The following is a 20,099-nucleotide window of genomic DNA, read 5'->3' as shown; positions in this document are numbered from 1 at the left end:
CATGGAAACAACATGGAGTCATGGGGACACGACAAATCTACTGGACAAGTCAAGTCGACTGTGCATGCGTGTCTGTGGGTTAATTAATAGACTTCGACTCAAGTAGGAGAGTGAATTGGAAGAAACCATCACATTTGGGCTTCTCTTGCAGAAAAATACCTGGTCCCTAATCTTTTGTAAAAGCCACCGCACATTCAGTAATAGTTTTGCAGAGTGCACTGAACCTGTCATTTGGCGCGGTTGAGGGCGTTTCCGACAGGTGGGGCCCAAAATCTCTGACGTGGCCTAACGGAGGCGCGGACGGCGCCGTTTGCTTAAGACAGACGCGGTCGGGTCGCCAGAGACAGACCGCCCGCGCCCGACCACATCTCGCTCGCTCTTTCTGCTCTCACGCTCGCTCTCTCTGCTCCCACGCTCGCTCGCTCCCCTCCCATTTGGTCCTTCCTCTCCGGCCGCCGCCGGCCGCCGTTTGCCATGGTGTCCTGGAGCGACAGTGAGAGCACTGGCGGCTCCGGCGCGCAGTACATCTCCTCCGACGACTCCCCTCTCAAGGTCAGAACCTTCTATTGCTCATTTCTGTTCTAGGGTTTCTAGGGTTGAACATTTGCTTGATTTGAACAAGTTTTTGTTGGATTTCTCAGATCCCAGCTACAATTGATGAGCCGTCGTTCGAGGGTCTTGCTGACGACTTGAATGTGATTTGTGAGCATGGGAATCCAGGGAGGAAGTATGTTGCATTTGAGGGGATAAGCACTGGTAGGAGGTTCATTGCCTGTGCCACTGAAGTAAGTTTTAAGTTGTGTTTGCAGCATTCCAATTCTTGTTCTAGGGTTTGTAGTTACTGTTCATTTTCTAGGGTTCATAGTTACTGTTCATGTTCTAGGGTTCATAGTTACTGCTCGTGTTCTAGGGTTCATAGTTACTGAATTTAGTTCTAGGGTTCATAGGTACTGTTCTTAGTTGTAGTTTTCATAATTATTCATCATTAAATGAATCTGATTCTGGTACATAAACTGAATCAGCTATTTTAACTGAATCTGTAAGTAATGTCTGTAATTTTGAACTGATTTTTTCTTTTGTAGGGTGTTGGAAATTGTGGATTAGTGCAGTGGGTAGATGAGCATTGGCCAGAGTATCTGCAGAATGCTATTCATAAGCTGTGGCTTATGTATGAGCATAGCCAGCATGAAAACAAGATGGCATGCCTGGAGCATTCAAGCACCGTACACAATCTCACACAGCCGAAAAAAGAGTTGCAGGACACATATGAGAAGCTTGTTGAAGATGTGAACAACCTCTTGGATTATAAGGATAGCCAGCCTGAGGTAAACCAGAAGAATGATGCTGAGAACATTTCAGTTAGTGTGGAAAGCAGCATGACAAAGGATGTTGAGATCAAAAAATTAAAGGCTGTTGTTGACCAGTTAAAGCAAATTCATGTAGCTCAAGCCACTGTCATTAGGAATTTGAAGTTCAGCCATCTTAAAGAGAAGGAAAAGTTGAGCTCTGATAAGAGGACTTTGGAGATTTGCTATGCTGACCTGAAGAAAGAGAAGGATGACCTGAAGAAAGAGAAGGATAAGCTGGATTGTTGCATGGCTGAGCTGATGAAAGTGAAGGAGAAGTTGACCATGGAGAAGAGTACTCTTGCTTCCTGCATTGTTGAGCTCAAGACAGCAGGTGATAGAAACAAGAGGAAGCTTCACCAGATTAAGGCTATTTGTGATGAGGACTAAGTTGTGTTGTTGTTTGACCATGTGTGTCAATGATGTCTTTTGTAGTAGCTATGGAGGAAAGCTTGTAATATGTTAAGCTTTATTGTGGTGAACTCTATTATTTTTGTAGCAATGAACCTTGGATTGTATGTTGTTTGTGAGAGTACTCTGTTTGTGATGAATTATCAGCTTATATTAAGTTCAGTTTGTGATGAATTAACAACTTGGATTATAGCAAGTAGATAGTGAACATAGATAGCAAGTTCATACTGCATAGATAGTCTGACATAAATAGAACTGACATAGATAGAACTGGCATACTAACATAGATAGTAGCTGCATAGATAGTCTGACATAGATACAACTGACATAGATAGAACTGGTAAACTAACATACTGACGAAACTGAACTTTTTCTTCTACTGACGAAACTGAAGACAGCATGTCACTCCTCCTTCTTCAGCATCTTCAGGCGTTGGGAGCGCCGCACGTCATTGTTGTTCACCGCCGCCCTCTTCTTCTTGGCTGGCACTGGCTCCACCACATCTTCACCGCCGCCCTCCTCTTCTTGCTTCACGACAACGAGCTCTGGGTTGTCGGCGACCTCCGGCAGCTTATCCACATCAATTGGGTTGTTCTTCTGCCCATCCACGGCGTCGAGGACGGGCGCCAGGAGCTGCACATCAGGCTCGTCATCGGAGGAGTCGGTGGAGAGTACGACGACCTCGTCCACCTCGTCGTCAGAGGAGTAGTCGTCAGTTTCGTCAGAGTTGTAGTCGGCAGAGGACTCGGCATCAGAGTCCTCATCTGGCCCGAGGACCCATGGATTGCGCCTCTCCCAGTAGGCGTTGTTGATGGGGGCTGGGAGAGCGAGGACGGCGTCGGTGGTGTCATCCGCGGCGGCCGGCGGCGTGGTGGATGAGCGGTACATCCACCAACGGACGCGTTGCCTGGGGTCGGGGGAGCGCTGCACCTCGCGCATCGCCCATAGGAGAATGGTCGCCGGTGAGACGGTGCGGCCGGCAGGGAAGGCACGCTGCCTTTCGGCAGGTGTCATCACCTTCACCAGGCCGCGGGCATGGTTCCTCAGCATCGCCAGACTGGGGAACCAACGCGCGATCTCCCTGTACTGCGCGCGCAGCTCCTGGTTGTTGCCGGCGAGCTCTTCAATGGCCAGCTGCCAGTCCATGGCGACGGCGGTGGGGGTGGCTGTCGGCGGTGGTTTCGACAGGAGAGAGGGGGAAGAGGAGTGGGCGGTGCGGGCGGCGAGTGGGCGGAGAGAGCGGTGGGTGGATAGGTATTAAACGGTGAGAAACCGAAACGACTAGTTATACTGAACGCATGTTCACCACGCTGCGGGCCGCAACGCACTCTCAACACAGTGCGTGCCTAACTAAATATAAGTAAAATAGCGGATGCTACTCAAACAAGATCACTAGCACTATCCCATTGGTATTGAACGCATGGTTACTACCCACTGGTCCTGGGTTCGAGCCCCAGGCCAAACAATTTTTCTGCAAATTTTTTTGGTTTTGTAAAATTAATATGTCGACGCCGAGGCACCCAAAATGCCCAAGTGGACCCATTTTGGGTTTTGTCGACGCCGAGGCACCCAAAATGCCCAAGTGGACCCATTTTGGGTTTTGTCGACGCCGAGGCACCCAAAATGCCCAAGTGGGCCCATTTTGGGTTTTGTCGACGCCGAGGCACCCAAAATGAAAACTAAGATCATCATAATATCAACACCATGAAAACTAAGATCATCATCATATCAACTATGAAACTATGATCATCATCACAACAACAGAATGAAAACTTCTTGAAAACATCATAACTAATAAGTTCATCATCATATCATCATAACCAGAGTACCATAGTGCATCACAACCATTAGGTACATTACATAGTCCAACACTTGGACTTGAACTAACTGGTTTCAACATGAAATTCTTAATATATATTCTTCATCACAAACTAGCCAAAACAGGCTGAATTAAACATGTTTCAACATGACATCACTTCTTGCTGCCTTGAGAATAATTGAACCATTCAGACATCTTGTATGATGGCTTTCTCACTCTTCCAGTACCTGACACTCTTGGTGGTATGAATGTTCTCTTTGCCCTTGAGCTAGCAGCAGTAGCAGAAGATGAACTAGGCCTATAAGCAGCAGCAGAAGATGAAGTTGGCCTTGTTGGAGCAGGAGGAGAAGGAGCTGCTCTAGGTGCAGCCCTAGTTGCAGCTGGAGCTGATGGAGCTGTCCTTGGTGTTGCACTGGTTGCAGCAGGAGCTCTTGCCCTTGCTGCTGGTGCATCAACTCTCCTGGTTTCCTGAAGTGACAACATATAGACAGATTAGAACATAGTATTAAATATACACAAGATTTAACCTGCAGTGACAACATATATACACAAGATTTAACCTGGTGTTGGTTCCTTCTCGTTGCTAGGGCTGGCTTCGGATTTTCGTGGCAGCTAGTGTACCCATGACCTGTCAAGTTGCAATTGCTGCAGGTTATTGTTGCCATCCTTGAAGTATCCTTGGGAGCTGGCTTCTCAAACTGATTCCTTCTCCTCTTAGTCTGCTTCTTTCCTGGCTTGTCTCTGAAAATTGGTGGTTCTATGTCAGGGGTCCCAGTATTTGGCCATAGATCAGGCCCAGGCACAGGATACACAATTGGATTGTAGGCTGCTTGTACATTGGATTCTTGAAGAAATCACTAACAAAATCTTCTGAATGAAGTTTTGCCTTGTCCATGGCATGTCTAGCCCATGTATGCTTGGGTATCTTTCTAAGCCATTTCCAAGCTGCCTCACACTCTCTTTTCGTGCCTTACATTGCTTGATCAAAACCATGCTCAGTATATGAATAACTAGCCTGATCCATATACTTCTTTAACTCTTCACCTCTAAAGCCAGCTGTTTGAAAGTTCTGATAAATATATCTAAGGCAGAATCTTTGAGGGCAATTTGGGAAGACATTGTTTATGGCTTTAAGAAGGCCCTGTTTAAATAACTAGTGTTCAAAATATAGTATAACAACAAACAATTTGACAGTACGAAGCATGGTAAAACTTCAGTAAATATAAGAATGATGATGTGTGAGGTACCTTTTGTCTATCAGATATGATAGTGTAGTTGCCATACTTCCCTGACTCACCACCAAGAGCATACTTGAGCTGGGTTAGAAACCAGGACCAGCTGGCAGTGTCTTCCTCGTCAACAATTGCAAATGCAATGGGAAAGATGTTGTTATTACCATCTCTTCCAGTTGCAGCCAATATTTGTTGCCCTGTTGTCAACTTAACAAAGCAACCATCAACACCTTAAACCAAACATAACACATTAGTACCAAACATAACCAAATGCAATGGGAAAAATGTTGGGAAAATAATTATGCAAGTACCTATGAAGGGTCTGCAACCATTTAGGAAGCCCTCTTTGCAAGCATTGAGGCACATGAACAAGCCATGAAATCTAGGGTTTATGCTAGGATGAGTCTTTAAATGCTTTGTTGTAACAATGCATCTACTTCCAGGATTGGTATCCAGCACAGCTTGGAGGTAATCCCTTATCCTAGTGTATTGTGCCCTCTGATCTCCTTGGACAACTTCCTTAGCTGCTTTCCTTGCCCTGTAGGCCATGTGAATGGACACTTCAATTCCATGTTTTTTCTTCAAATTGTCCAATATTGCCTGGACTGGTGTGTTTATGTCAAACCTTAACTGTTGCTCACACTCATGTGCCAACCACCTAGCAGTCACTTTGGTGCTCTCTCCAACAGCAGGACAATTGTGGTACATTCATTTTCTTTATGCAAAATGTCTTCTCATGTGCAATTTTGGAAGCAGCAATGAAAAAAGGACAGTCATCTGTACTGCAAACTACAATAACTCTATCTGAGCAGTTCCTATGAAATGAGTAGTTCCTATTTTGTGAGATGTGAAATGTAAGCAGTGCCCTTATGAACTGCTGCACATCTAGTAAACAAAGTTTCTTGACAAATTGTTCTTGTGGGTTTTCCCTCTTCTCATCATACCAAACCCTAACTTTATTCTTTTTGGCCCTGCTCTTCCTACCATTTGGTAGCTTAAATGCTGGAAGCTGAGCCCAATCATTCTCTTCCTGACTTAAGTCACCTGGGTTGCTCTCCTCATCAGATGAAGGTGCCCAGTCTTGCTCTATGATTTGATCCAAACTTGCATGGGATCTTGTTGTTGGCCCCTTCCCCCTCCTCTTACTTCCTCCTGTGCTGCTGCTACCTCCTGCACTACTTCCTCCTACACTGCTTCCTCCTCTCAAGCCCTCATCTAGTGGCTCCTCCTGTCCTTCCTCTTCATCTCTTCCTTCATTCTCCTCCTCCTCCTCATCTGGTCCATATAGCTCTTCTACATCAGTGTCTCCTTCAAAGTGATATAGTGGATCATCCCTATGCCTCTTCATTGCCTCCAACCTAGCCAATATGTCCTCATCTTCTAGATCTTCATCCTCACTTTCACTATCAGTGAACTCCTCAGCAAGCAGCTGTGGGAGTTTTCTGTTTGCTGCCTTGTACTTCTCTCTTTGTATCTTATTACTCCTGTACCTCTGAATTTCTTCATTTCTTTTCTGCTCCAGCATCTGCTCAATGTGCTCTTGCTCTTGGTCTGTCTCCATGAAATACTCATGCCTCTCATTACCATTGTCCAAAGCAAACTCAGGTTCACTTGGGCCCTTTTGCTTCAACAAACAAGAGCTCTCCTGTGTGTTCATTACTTGGACTGGCTGTGGTTGGGGTTTCGCTGGACTGGGGAAAAGAACTCCTGAATTGTCTACCTCATAGACAACTGGTACACCTATTTCTGACAAAGGAACCTGCTCTTCATAAGCATGACCAATGTTCAAATCAACTGGTCAAGGTGCATCACTTCTCATAACTGTAATGTTAACAACATTCTTTCCTTTACTAGCTATGTGATCCAACATTTCTTCCACCTTGTCATCATCAGTTAATTCTTCCATTCCTGACACCCCAGCTCCTGGATCTCTAACATAATACATAAAATCCCTTGAACTATAGCCTTCTACCTCTATTAGGGCAATGAGATTCCAGAAGGTTATGTCTGATAAACAGATTGTTCTTTCCAAGTTATCTCTGTCTAGGAAATGGAATCTCACTTCCCATTCTTCATCATCCAAGCTACAAATTCAGATAAAATGCATTTAATTTTGTTGTTAAGTAATTCATTTAAGAATGTTAAAATTATTGTTAGGAGGTCTCATTGGTGGCAACAGAAATTCAGTTAACAGTGTTAAAATCCAGTTAACGGTGTTAAAAAAATTCAGTTAACAGTGTACAGTGTTCAATAAATTCAGTTAACAGTTAACAGTGTTCACAAAATTCAGTTAACAGAGTTAAAATTGGTGGCAACAGAAATTTCTGATTCAATTTACAATACTAAAGTTGGTGAAAGAGAGTATTTGATCAAACAACAGACACAGAGGATTTGTGTCAAAGTACTCATGTTAAAATTAATTTCTGTGACACCAACAATCAGTTGACAGAGGGGATGCCATATAACACTAACCCTAATGCTAGAACCCTAACCCTAGAACCTTAACCGTACTACACGTACCCAAGAACACTAACCATAGAACCCTAACCCTAGAACCCTAACCCTAGAATACCAATCGGGGAAATGAGAAAGAAGGAGGAGGATGAATTACTCCACACCGCCGAAGGACGAGGCAAAATGGTGGCTGCCCGTCGGATTGGCCTTCACCGCCTGGGCGAATGCAGTAGCCGCCGCGTATTCCAACGACTTCGGCGGCGAGGGCGGTTGGGGAAGAGGCAGCGCGCTCGAGGGATGGGAGCTCCCGCAGTACTCCGGTGGATCTCCAGCACCGCCGCCCGGAGCATCCCCACCGGCAGCAACTCCGCCGCCGCCGTCCACGCCGCCAGGTTCCGTCGTCGCCATGGATTTGGAGCTGGAGGGAGATGTCTGGTCTGGTCTGGTGCGGGCGGTCGGTCTGTCCGGCGCGACCAGGCCGCGTCGGTCTGGACCAAACGGCGCCGTCCGCGCGTCCGTTAGGCCACGTCACCCAAATTGGGCCCCGCCTGTCGGAAACGCCCTCAACCGCGCCAAATGACAGGTTCAGTGCACTCTGCAAAACTATTACTGAATGTGCGGTGCCTTTTGCAAAAGATTAGCGACCATGTAGTTTTCTGCAAGAGAAGCCCCAAATGTGGTGGTTTCTTGCAATTCACTCCAAGTAAGACTATTCAAGTCTTTACCTCTAAGTCCGTGGGTTAATACGACGTCATTTTGTTTTTAGGAAATGGACGTCATATTGTGGTGGGCAGGACGAATCTTCCGTAAAATGCTATTGAGATAAAATATCTTCTCTTCCTCTTCGACATGGGTGGCTGTACCTGTCTCTAGAATTGTTGCTGGCTACAAAACACTGGTAAGATTATTCAAGTCTTCAGCCTTGATATTCTAGTTGTCGAGAACATATATCTTTCTTTTTTTGCGAGGGCAGAACATATATCTTTGATAAAGACATTTGATTCTACACAAAAACATAAATACAATTCTCTGCAGTACACATGTATTTTCGGTTGTAAGACTAAGAGTTGACGGACCTAGATGAGTAAATTAAATATTAAATATTTCTACCCACATAATTATATATTTGTAATAACACTACTAAAAAAAGAACCTGTTCGAAATGCAACACCTTGGTCACTGATAGCATTTTTTTTTTGGGAAAATGGTCACTGATAACATTATCATAGGTGGTTACCTCAAAACAGTATCACTTGTGATGAGCATATATCCCCAAAGACCACATTGGTGGAAGGTTTATTTCTAGAATTGTCCATCCTACGCGTGCAAATTTGTACATTTAGGCTATTTTCCGACCCTTTTTACTTCAACTAAATAAACTACAGTTTTATAAAATTTAGTTAATTTGGATAAACTAGGGAGGGTCAAAGTTACCTTGAGGGCCAAAAAATTGCATCCCTAGTTCATCCAATATACATCTAACATGAAATATTTGAAGAAAATGTACATTTCTTTATGAAGAAGAAACACCTTTTGTGAAGGGAACAATTTGAAGGAACATCTTTTTCTGAAGGTATATTTTTTTATGAAGAAAAAGTACATTTTTTTTAAGAATGAATATCTTTTTGTGAAGAGATAATATTTTAGTCTTTTGTGGAAGGAACAATTTTGGGAACAAACAACGTTTTTTGCGGTACGGAACATTTCTGGAAACAAGGAGCGATTGTTTTTCAACGGTCTGTGGTTTAGTGGGAAACCTTTTGCCAACAAAAATATTGTTATGAAGTAGAAAATTTGATTTTTTATAGATTAAAATAGCCCGCGAAATAGCCGCGATAGCTGCGCTATAGATGCCCAGGAGCCTCGCCGCTACGCTATGGCTGCTGCCGCGAAATCCTCCACATACCCCTATAAATGGCTCAACAATCAACAAATCCCTCCAGAATCATCTCCCCCACCAGAAAAATTTCCGCTATTTGCCGCGATTGCCCGCTATGACGGCCGCTATAGCTGCTGGGAGAGGCCGCCGCGAAATCGTTTCTCCCGCGATTTTAATCTATGTTTTTTATTGCTTTAATAAAATCCATTACTTTCAAGCCACCAATTATGTATATCACTGCGGTTAGATGTAGAAATATACATCTATCAATATATATAGTAGTGTGACGCACGCTCCTGAAGAAAATTGTAATATATGACACAAATATCCGTACCAAAAACCGAACAATGCAGAAAAAAGTGAAAACGAAAACTAAATTGCATGTTGTTTGTTGAGACAAATTGATAGCTTTGTAATTAATCAAAACTTAGTCAAGTCCACGCAGTGCATTCTATCACGACTCATGACTGGTCAGCATCTACTTTCATTCCCTAGCTCTTTCTTCCATTCGTTTCCTTTTCTACTCCGTGGGTGTGCTTCTCTTTCTCTCTATACATACGAATAGTTCTGCTGCATCCATGGAAGTCTGTTCTCTCATTACGTAGCTCCAAGTTATAGATCGATCTAACCGTACCCTTTATCTTGAGCACGGTGGGGTTTATCAAAATTGCTAGTGCACAAGGCCAAAAATGCCTGGTGCGGTTGTGACGCCGCAGCCGGAGGTGGTGGAAGAGGGGCATCGGTCGTCGCCGACGCCGGTGAAGTGCGGGCTCCTCCGCACCAACTCCCCACTGGCGCAGGTGTGCCTGATCGGCCTCGTGTGCTTTTGCTGCCCTGGCATGTTCAACGCGCCCTCGGGCATCGGTGGCGGCGGCCAGGTTGACCATAGGGTCGCCGACAATGCCAACACCGCCCTCTACGCCTGTGCTTCGCCGTCTTCGGCATCTTGGGCGGCGCGGCTCACAACCTCTTGGGCCCACGCACCACCCTCCTCCTCGGCGTTCTCACATACCCGCTCTACGATGCCTCCTTCCTCTACTACAACCACTGCCGCTCCATGGCGTTTCCCGTCGCCGCAGGGGCCATCCTCGGCGCCGGCGCGGGCCTCCTCTGGGCTGCCCAGGGTGCAATCATAACCGCCTACCCGCCTCCGAAGCGCCGCGGCACCTACATCTCCATCTTCTGGTGCCTCTACAATTTTGGAGGCGTCTTTGGGGGCCTCTTCCCCTTCTCACTCAACTACCACCGTGGCAGCGATGCCGGTAGCGTCAACGACGGCACCTACATCGCATTCATGGTGTTCATGCTCCTCGGAAGCGCGCTCGCCCTCCTCATCCTACCGCCTAGCAAGATCACCCGTGACGATGGGAGCAAGGCCGCGGCCTCGCGGGGGTCGCCTACTCCTCCGTAGCCAGTGAGGGTTCTGAGATCCTTAAGATCTTCACCAATTGGAAGATGCTTCTTGTGTTCCCCGCGGCTTGGGACAGCAACTTCTTCTACACCTACCAGTTCAACAATGTCAACGGCATCCTCTTCACGCTCCGCACCTAGGGCCTTAACAATGTATTCTACTGGGGTGTGCATGGATGATCGGCTCCGCCGGCATCGGTTACTTCCTCGACTTTGGGTTTGCGAGCCGGAGGAAGAGGGGATTCATATGGGTGATTATCGTCGCCACACTCGGCACCGCCATCTGGGGAGGAGGCCTCGCCACCCAACTGAGGTACAAGGACGGAAAGTGGGAGGACCTCATCGATTTCAAGGATGGACGTCGGTACGCTAGCCCATTTCTGCTCTTCTTCAGCTATGGGCTGCTGGACGCCATCTTCCAGAGCCTCCTCTACTGGATCATTGCTGCCCTCTCAGACGACTCACAGGTCCTCAGTAGGTAATAATTCTAACTCAATGTCCACGTTCTACTGGATCATTGTTCTTTGAGAGAGCAACTTACTAGGTGGGTATGAAAGGCCTAACCTGCCAAGCAAGTTGGGCAAGAAAATGCCTAATGTTTGGTTCATAATTTGTTGTCTCGTCTCCCCTTGTCTCTTTTTTCCCGTCAATTACCCGGACAAGAAACTAAATCCTCACCTATCACATTACAACTTGTCTGCCCTTTTCCATGAAAAAGGATTCAATTATCTTTCCCAGATATAGATGTGCAAGTTCATCTATATAGTATGTTACTTCCGTTTAAGAACTCTTAACTCCGACAAAAGACTTTTGATTTGGTGACAAACCTACCTTTTTAACATCGCAATAAAACTCTTCACCTCTTTTCTGTAGGACTGTAGGTATATCGGGTTCTACAATGGGGCGCAAAGTGCAGGGGCGGCTGTTGCATGGCAGGTCAACAGACACAAGACGTCATTGATATCCCAACTGTTTGTCAACTGTGGACTTATGACTTTCAGTTGCCCCTTGCTTGCCCTACTGGTGTTCTTGGCCGTAAAGGATGAAGCCAGTACGATGGTTGTAAAGGATGAAGACAGTTTAGTTCCCTAGCTTGGTTGAGGATGAAGACTAAAGACCAATTCTCGGTTGTAAAGCGTGAAGATAGTACGATGCCTATGGCACACTTCATGTCTACATCTGCAGATTCTCCAGAATCAAATTCTGGGAAACTAGCCACAGAATCAACAGCCTAGTTCTTGTCAGAGTTTGCATTCTGAGATTGTGGTATGAGCTGTGTGTTGAAACGTTTGTACTGCCCCTAGGCTGAAACCGTGTGCTGAATTGCTAACACTTGGTTGTTTTGAAATGTTTCTTGTCGAATATGAGCACCAAAGCAATTTACAAATATTATAAAGTGCCATATATTATAATTAAAATTGGAAAAGTTTCCTTAATAACAAAAGATGATCAGCTACAAATAGAAGGACTAATCTCATCCACATCTCATCAAAATTGAAAACCATCACCAAATATATAGTTGTAACTATCTAACTGTGATCAGAGTGTTCAGTAAGGAAACCGGTGCAAAATCGAGATGATCTCTAGCCTAAGGAGTAACACGCAGAGAAATTTACCATGTAAAAGTAACTTCACAAGTGAGAAAAGATCTAGCCATGGATGCTGCAGAACAGGGTTAAACAGAAACTACACAAAATTAAAAATTAATCCAAGCAACATATATGCAAAAATTCGATCCAATTTCACCATAATTCAAATCCAAATATATCTCCCGGCCCATGACAGCGATCAATCGAGGGAAACATATTGCCAATTTAGTATGAAATTGTGCCTTTGAGCCACATCCAACGGGTTTTCAAAAGAACACCATGATAATTTTGCATGGTCTTGAAACTCAATCAGAGTGCCGGGTAAAAAGATTTATCTTAGAACTAAAATTTGAAGATAAGAATTGGCAGAGGCCGCGCGAACGCGTACCTCCTCTATCACAAATTATGACGTTCACTCTCCCACGAGGGGAGATGATAGGTCAACGTGCTCACCAAGTGCAATACAAGTCATTGACCTAGGCCACGACCCTTCTTGATCGGCCGTCGACCCCGTCCAGGTAAGTAAGTTTTACTGCTGCCCTGTGCGCTGCTTATGTAGGCGCCCCTCCAGCCCAAGGCGGCTCGGCTGCCGAGGTGATACTAAACCGCGCGCTACCTACGCTTGTTCGTTCAGGATGGGGACTCTGCCCGAGGATTTCTGTTTCTCTCCAGGCACGGCACGAGGGGAAATAAGTCTAGTTCAGGGAGCATACGCGGCCACGCACACGACCCGAGCCACCAAGATCGATCTTCCGCTGCACGAGCTGCTGGAACGCCCGCGACGCGCGATCGATCGGTGCCGCCCGGAAAAGAACAGGGCAGGGTACCAACGAGCAGTTCGGGTTCGTCGTGCTGGCACTGTCGCCGCCGAGCAGTTCAGGCTATTTTGACGACGACGGCACGCTGGTGAGATGACGATGACGACCGAGACACACTGTTGCACCTTGCTGATACGCTGTATCTTGGACGCCTCGCATGGATGGAGGGAGGCCAGCAGCGTTCCGTCTGCATGCCGCTGTGTAGCGTCAACAAGCTGTCGCCACAATTGCTATGTTTCCAGGTTTATTTCTCTCCAATTCCTGTCGTCAGAGGTCAGACCCTTGATGCAACTAGGGTTCTTGTTCAAAAACCCGACTCAGACTGCGGGCTTCAGTGCCTGCATTTCAGGTGTCCAGACTACACTACATCTTATACAACAATCAAAATGCAAAATTAGTTGTATTCTCACAAGAATATAACATAACCTTTAAAAAAATCAACATAGAAACACATTGAAGGTTATGATTTACTTCCTGAAACCAAAACTATTGATATCCAAGTATTTGAAATGGAAGAGTTTCCTGAAATTTAAAATAATTTGACATGAAACCAAAATTAAAACGACCACACATTGAAATATGCATTAGTAAGAGGTTGGAGATTCCAGTAGCTAAGGGTTTCCTTAATAAAATACATAATTTATTCGAATACAAAGAAAGAAGCACGCGGCTTGTATTGTCATGCTTCTATTTTTTTCCTTCAACTCACTATTTCACTTGCGATGCATTAGAAGCAAAGATGCGGAACATCGAGTTGTCAAGGACACTGCAGCAAGATCATCGAGGATAACTTGCAGACGATAATATTTCTTCCTCCATAGTGTATTGCCTGCTTGCTTCCACAACAACTCCTTCAGCTGGCATCCATAGAGATCCATCTTGACCTCCATCATATCTCCTTGGTGCAGCAGTATCAGGTGCCACACGCATGTTAACTCTCAGGATTTCAAGTTTCATCTCTGCCTCCCTCATTGTAGGCTGCTCTTCTCCCTTCAATTTAATGCACATCGCTGCTAGCGTAGCTACCTCCTGGACTTCCCCATTTTCCTCTTCTATGAGTTGAGGATCTATTATCTCATCAAGGTTACCTTCTGCGACTAGTGAAACAAAATGTGAAACGAGACCAACACCATCGTTGCCACCACTAAGGTAGAGGCATGGTTTTTTTCTAGTTAGGAGTTCTACAAGCAAAACACCAAAACTGAAAACATCACTCTTTTCTGTTAGGCAACCAGTATAATACGTACATAGGGTCTAAGTAACCTATTGTTCCTTGCACAGCTGTAGTCACCCCTGTTTTGTCAATTGGAATGTACCTCGAAGCTCCAAAATCGGATACCTTTGCTGTTAAATTATCATCAAGAAGAATGTTGGATGATTTAATATCCCGGTGATAAATAGGCATTGATGCAGCTGAATGAAGATAAGATAGAGCTCTAGAAACATCAAGCGCGATCCTTATTCGATCATCCCATGACAGTGATATTGGGCCTTCAACATGAAGATGTTGATCAAGAGTACCATTCGAAATGAACTCATAAACTAGTAATGGGACTTCTGTCTCAAGACAACATCCGATTAGCTTCACGACATTTCTATGGTTGATTTGAGAAAGAATTGCAACCTCGTTTATGAAGTCATCGATTTCTCTCTGTACAACGATCTTGGATTTCTTGATGGCGACAACCTGTAGGTCTAAAATTCCTTTATACACAACACCGTGGCCTCCACCACCGGCTTCACGAGTTCTATCAAAATTGTTTGTGGCCTTCTCTAGATCCAACAAAGGAATGATCATCCTTTCACCAAAATCTGTTTTCTGGGATATTAGTTGTTGCAACAGCAACCCATGATTTTGCTTGAATAATCTTCTTTTCAGATTGTTTGCCCTATTTAACTTCATTTTGCGTGCTATAAACGGGGCAGCGAGCACTAAAAGTAAAATGATTGAGCTGCCACTAGCCACAAGACCTACTCCCAAACCTGTAAAATATGGTATCATAGACGAAAATACAAAGTCATTAATTTCGGGCAGCTGAATTCTTAAAAAATAATAGATTGATGATGATTATAAAAATATGGTATCATTACCTGTAAATGGCCTTTTTGTTCTGACGCTGACACATCCCAATTTCATCAATGGATCTCCATAGGCACCATCTTGACACCGGCAATGGAATGTCCCAGGCAAATTGATTCAGATTCCATAACATGGATATGTTTCCTTGTGTTTACATTCGTCAATGTCTGGGCAAAGCACATAAAAGTATGAATGAATAAGCAATATGCATGCTAAATAGGTAACTAGCTGGACTATTCTGTAGGTAGTAGAACTACAAAAATATTCGGCTGGTCCCTATATAACATCGTAGTGAACAAATAAGCATAAAGCAATCAATTAAGTTGAGCTGTACCTTCACATCCATTTGGTGTAAAAACATCGCCCATGAAGCCAGGAGGGCACTGGCAATCATATCCTCCGTGTGTGTTTCTGCAATTGCCGTAACATGGATAGATGTTTGGATAATCACATTCGTTGATATCTGGATGTACCACAACATAGAAAAAACCAAAATTAGTTATACCGATGTAGGTTCATGTAGTCAATGAGTAGAAAATGTATATAAACACACAAGTCGGTCGGCTAAGAAACAACTATTTACTGGTCAATGCCGCGCAAGCTGTCGTGGAATTGAAGATCTGATTTCCAATTATTTGATTTCCAAATATGGTAAAGATTATAAATTGATTCCATATATAGTTTAAAAAACAAGTGATATATTTCTGTACTAAAGAATGAAGTTAATATAAAGTTAACCATGTCATAACTAAACTAATAATTGTGGCATGGATAAGTCCACTTAAAATGCAAGCTCTACCTATAGAAGTGCATGCTCTAGCCAATGCAAGCAAAAGACGGATCTGATGGAAGAAACTAAAACATGGACCGAAAGTGTGCTGCAATTTAATTGCAGCCAACCGGGTCTTGAATTCAAGACCTATAGGCTCCAATACCATGTAGAAGTGCATGCTCTAGCCAATGTAACCAAAAAATCGATATGATGGAAGAGACTAGGCAATACATTTATACGTCAACACCGGCTACTACATACTGCATGGTGGAGGCTCTCAAGGTTCAGATCAGATAGCTCTTGGTGGAGTGAGCTTGTAGATCTTGTAGCTACACCAATTTTGATGATTTGTATTACTGTGAACGAAAAAACTTGTCTATTAATGTTTTTTTAAGTGACCGAGAGATAGCAAATCCCGTATGTATATGTATATTGAACTAATTCCATCTTAATTTATAAGGCGCTTATCTATTTTGAGGTTCAACTTTGGCTAGGTGTGGTGGCTACATAGCTAGGAGAAAAAATTTGTGTTAGCATCTCCATCCTTGAGGTTCATGATGATATGGTTACTCGGAAAACACTCTACTTAGCTAGGTGCGCTGGCTGCATAAAAGTATTGCCTCCTAAAGAAATATAAGAGTACAGAGGGAGTAAATTACTTTGAGCATCTAGATAAAAAAAAAAGAAAAAGAAATATTTGAGCAGTGTATTACAATTACCATAGCAGCCATGGGAGATGTATGGATTGCCTTGGTAACCACCAGCACACCTGCAGTTATGCCGTTGATCCTCATAACCATAAACAAGACCTTGATCAAAATCTGTGGTGTAGTTAAGACAGAAGCTGTGATTACTGCGGCAGGCAGGTGACAACCCATTGGTATGACATACGGAGCTGTTGATCGCCCAGCCATGCTAGGGACTGTGTACTGGTCATAAGAATAGTCCGTCACGTTAAGCAAATAGTCCGATTCCATAATTAACACATTGAGCCAGGATCTATAATAACCGAAACCAACCCGTTGAACGAGGAGTCCGTAGGAAGCGCGACCCTCCAGTATGGTTGCCTGGCAGCAGGTGATGCCGGAGCAGGTATCTGTATCCTTGTAACCTGTGCCCGGGCAGAAAGGAGAGCAAGAGCTGACAAGGTTGTTGTTCTCTCCCAAGAGGACGACTTGGAAGTTGCACCCGAGTGCTACTAAGTTGTTCCGCCCTGCTCCCGCTACAAAGTATGGCCCGTCGGCAGCGTATCCCAGGCCGCCGGCGCGCCATGTGCGGCGGCTTACTTTTCCATTGTCGCCATAGGGGATTTCCAATGGCTTGCTGTTGATACGTACCGTGCCGTTGGGCAGATCGATGTCGAGCACCTGAACGGTGCCGTCGCCGAGGAAGAGCTGGGGCGGGCTGTAGGACTGGTTGCGGGTGAGGTTGAAGCCGCTGTCGTGGTAGCAGCCGGGCTCCACCCCGAACGGGTATGGGATGCTGATGTTGCCGCAGTGGGTGGTGCAGTTACTCCGGCTTGTAGCTGCTTCCTCCTCGGCGCCCAACGACGGCGGCGCCGGCAGGAGCAGCAGCGCGGCTACCACAGCACAGAGCATTGCAGTAGCGAGGGGAGCCAGCCTAGCACTCATTGTTTGTTTTCCTCAACAAGTACGTACGAAGAGAGAGAGAGAGAGAGAGAGAGAGAGAGAGAGAGAGTGAGAGAGAGAGAGAGATTTGTTCAATGAACCAGCTGGATTTAGCGAACTGATTTACTTTTTCCAACCGGGCACACACCCCTTTCCATTAATTTTGCAACCAACGGAAATACATCAGTCAGGTATCATTGTTCGAAGATCACTAGCTAGGCATCAGCCAAAATAGAACAACTATTGAGCAAAGGAGACTGAAAAGGGTGTAGCGAGTTGGTGCATCGCCAGGAAACCCACTGCATGACAACCCTGAAACGGACTATCAGCTATGGGGCGAAAACCTGACGACACTATAATCACTACACGACACAGATGAAACAAACTAGAGGATAAAACTCCAGCGAACAGAACCAACAACACCAAAAGATCGATCCAACGGGCATCAGACCCCAGTGGATATAAGACTTAAACCACAGCGAGCACTGAACAGACTAGCCAATCTGAATGCCATCCCCATCTCCCAAGAGCCGCCTGCCATGCGTATATGGTCTGTCTGCCAGGGTAGCCGCCACCTGAGCAAGTCTCTTCACACCAGCCTGAAATCTTGTCTTGTCATCATCCTTCAGCAACCCTGCCCAATATAACATAAAAGAACAGGCGGTGAAGACAGCCTCCAAAGGAGTAAGAGCATTATAATTGTCAAAAGTAGTTTTGTTACGAAGACACCACACCCCCCAGCACACGGCTGCAACAATTATCATATAAAATCTTTTTCCGTTTGGAAAGAATTTATATAGCCAAGCTAAGCTTTGCCAAATAGATCCGGGGGCACAAGAGACTCCTGCTGTTAACCCCAGTGTGCCCCAAACCGTACGGGCGAGAGGACAAGTAAAAAAGAGGTGATTAGCAGTTTCCACATTTGTGCAGAAGGAACACATAGGGTTTCCAGGCCAATTTCTGCGCCGCATGTTATCGCGCGTAGGCACAGCATTTTGAAACAATTGCCATAGAAAAATCTTTATTTTCAAGGGGATCGTAGCTTTCCAAATCATTTTATAGCTGGGTCCAGATAAATCTCTTTCTAGCCACTCATAGACCGATTTAGTAGTAAATTTGCCCCTACTATTCATAGACCAGGAGATAGTATCAGGGTTATCGTTCATAATCTTCTTCTTAGCCTCGCACACCACCCAGGACCATTGTTCCTCTAAATCACCAAACAGCCTACGTCTAAAATCTAGCTTATAGTTATTGGCCACAAAGGAAGCAATGGTGCACTCTTGATTTTGACAGATATCGTACAGGACAGGGAACTGGTCCTTCAATATGTAGTTATCAATCCACGGGTCATGCCAAAGCCTAGCCAAATCCCCTTTATTAATGTTGACTTTCCTCCCAGCCATATAAACCTCTTTGACCTTCATGATAGCTTTCCAGCAAGGGGAATCAAAGAAACGACCGCGAATATTCGCAACGGTTTTATTTCTGAAATACTTCGCTCGAACAATACGTTGCCATAACCCATCACCAGTTTCTAACTTCCACCACCATTTCACCAGGAGACTAATATTCTACCTGTGAATATCCTTCAAACCCAGGCCACCAATTCTTTTAGATCAACAGATCCTAGTCCATTTGACCATATGATAAGCTCGCTTCTTATTCTTCTTCCTCCAAAAGAAACGTCTGCGGTGTTTATTAATTTTTTCAACAAAGGTTTTGTTGAAAAGCAACATGGACATTAGATACGATGGAATACCATCCAAACTAGACCCCAACAGAGTAAGCCTAGCTCCCGAAGAAGCTGCATGCTACCCACGCATCCAGTTTTTTGATCAATTTACCATCCAGGAAGTCCAGCTCAATATTTTTGAGAGCGGAATAAGTAACTGGCATCCCCAAGTATCTCATGGGTAAGGTACCCACTCGACAGCCAAACATCTCTGCATAGATCCTGTCCGTTTCATTATCTCCTCCGATAACAAATATTTCACTTTTATCATAGTTGATTTTCAACCCCGACATAAGCTCAAAGAGATAAAGCACCAGCTTAATATTGATGGCTTTTTCAATATCATGTTCAAAACACAAGACAGTATCGTCAGCGTATTGTAGGATGCCCACCCCTTCCTCGATCAATCCAGAAGCCAGCCCTTTGATGAGATTATTTTTCTGGGCTGTAAGAACCATTCTAGTCAAGCAGTCTGCTGCAAGATTGAACAGGAACGGAGAGTGTGGGTCACCTTGTCGCACCCCCTTAGCACTCTGGATATAAGGTCCTGTCTCGTCATTAATCTTGACACTTACCGTGCCATTCCTTAGGATTTGCGACACCCATCCACACCACTTTGCATTAAAACCACGCTTAACATGACAATCAAGTAGGAATTCCCAATTCACTTTGTCGTATGCCTTCTCAAAATCGATCTTAAAGATCACTCCCACTTCTTTTTTCACATGAGTATAGTGCATCACCTCATGTAAGGATAGTATTCCGTCCATAATATGTCTCCCCTTAATAAATGCATTCTGTTGAATACTAAACAGTTTATTAGCAAACTTCGCGGCCCTAAGATCCATAGCTTTAGTGATCAGTTTATAGGGACACCGCAGCAAACAAATGGGTCTATATTGTTGGATAGTTTTAGCATCAGCTGA

The 20,099-nt window shown here is 44.7% G+C and overlaps 2 protein-coding genes, 1 non-coding gene and 1 pseudogene across 3 annotated transcripts; 2 read left to right on the top strand and 2 right to left on the bottom strand.

The window, feature by feature from the left end:
- Positions 1 to 474: 474 nt before the first annotated feature.
- Positions 475 to 1,736, top strand: LOC109770127 (uncharacterized). Its single transcript, XM_073502196.1, has 3 exons — positions 475 to 552; positions 642 to 785; positions 1,083 to 1,736. Exons 1-3 carry the CDS (start codon positions 475 to 477, stop codon positions 1,734 to 1,736), a joined length of 876 nt encoding a protein of 291 aa, XP_073358297.1.
- Positions 1,737 to 9,914: 8,178 nt separating this feature from the next.
- On the top strand, positions 9,915 to 11,643 carry LOC109770139 (UNC93-like protein 1; annotated as a pseudogene).
- Positions 11,644 to 12,506: 863 nt separating this feature from the next.
- On the bottom strand, positions 12,507 to 12,666 carry LOC120967710 (U1 spliceosomal RNA). The gene has a single exon (XR_005761434.2). It is a non-coding gene; the product is annotated as a U1 spliceosomal RNA (small nuclear RNA).
- Positions 12,667 to 13,735: 1,069 nt separating this feature from the next.
- LOC109770140 (wall-associated receptor kinase 4-like) lies at positions 13,736 to 17,441 on the bottom strand. The gene is made up of 6 exons (XM_073502518.1): positions 16,580 to 17,441; positions 16,072 to 16,166; positions 15,373 to 15,501; positions 15,116 to 15,205; positions 14,222 to 14,993; positions 13,736 to 14,139 (listed from the first exon to the last, which is right to left on the bottom strand). Exons 1-6 carry the CDS (start codon positions 17,439 to 17,441, stop codon positions 13,736 to 13,738), a joined length of 2,352 nt encoding a protein of 783 aa, XP_073358619.1.
- Positions 17,442 to 20,099: the final 2,658 nt, after the last annotated feature.

Source organism: Aegilops tauschii, chromosome 6 (genome assembly GCF_002575655.3).
Source record: "Aegilops tauschii subsp. strangulata cultivar AL8/78 chromosome 6, Aet v6.0, whole genome shotgun sequence".
In the NCBI taxonomy this organism is placed as follows: Eukaryota; Viridiplantae; Streptophyta; class Magnoliopsida; order Poales; family Poaceae; genus Aegilops; species Aegilops tauschii.
This window is presented reverse-complemented; position numbering and strand designations above follow the sequence as displayed.

Coding starts and splice junctions, on each gene's coding strand:
- LOC109770140 (XM_073502518.1), bottom strand. CDS start 17,441: ATGAGTGCTAGGCTGGCTCCCCTCGCTACTGCAATGCTCTGTGCTGTG. Junction 16,167..16,579: donor GATCAACGGCATAACTGCAG/GTGTGCTGGTGG, acceptor TTTCGTTCACAG/TAATACAAATCATCAAAATT. Junction 14,140..14,221: donor AGCTGTGCAAGGAACAATAG/GTTACTTAGACC, acceptor TTTTGCTTGTAG/AACTCCTAACTAGAAAAAAA.
- LOC109770127 (XM_073502196.1), top strand. CDS start 475: ATGGTGTCCTGGAGCGACAGTGAGAGCACTGGCGGCTCCGGCGCGCAG. Junction 553..641: donor CCGACGACTCCCCTCTCAAG/GTCAGAACCTTC, acceptor TGGATTTCTCAG/ATCCCAGCTACAATTGATGA. Junction 786..1,082: donor TCATTGCCTGTGCCACTGAA/GTAAGTTTTAAG, acceptor TTTCTTTTGTAG/GGTGTTGGAAATTGTGGATT.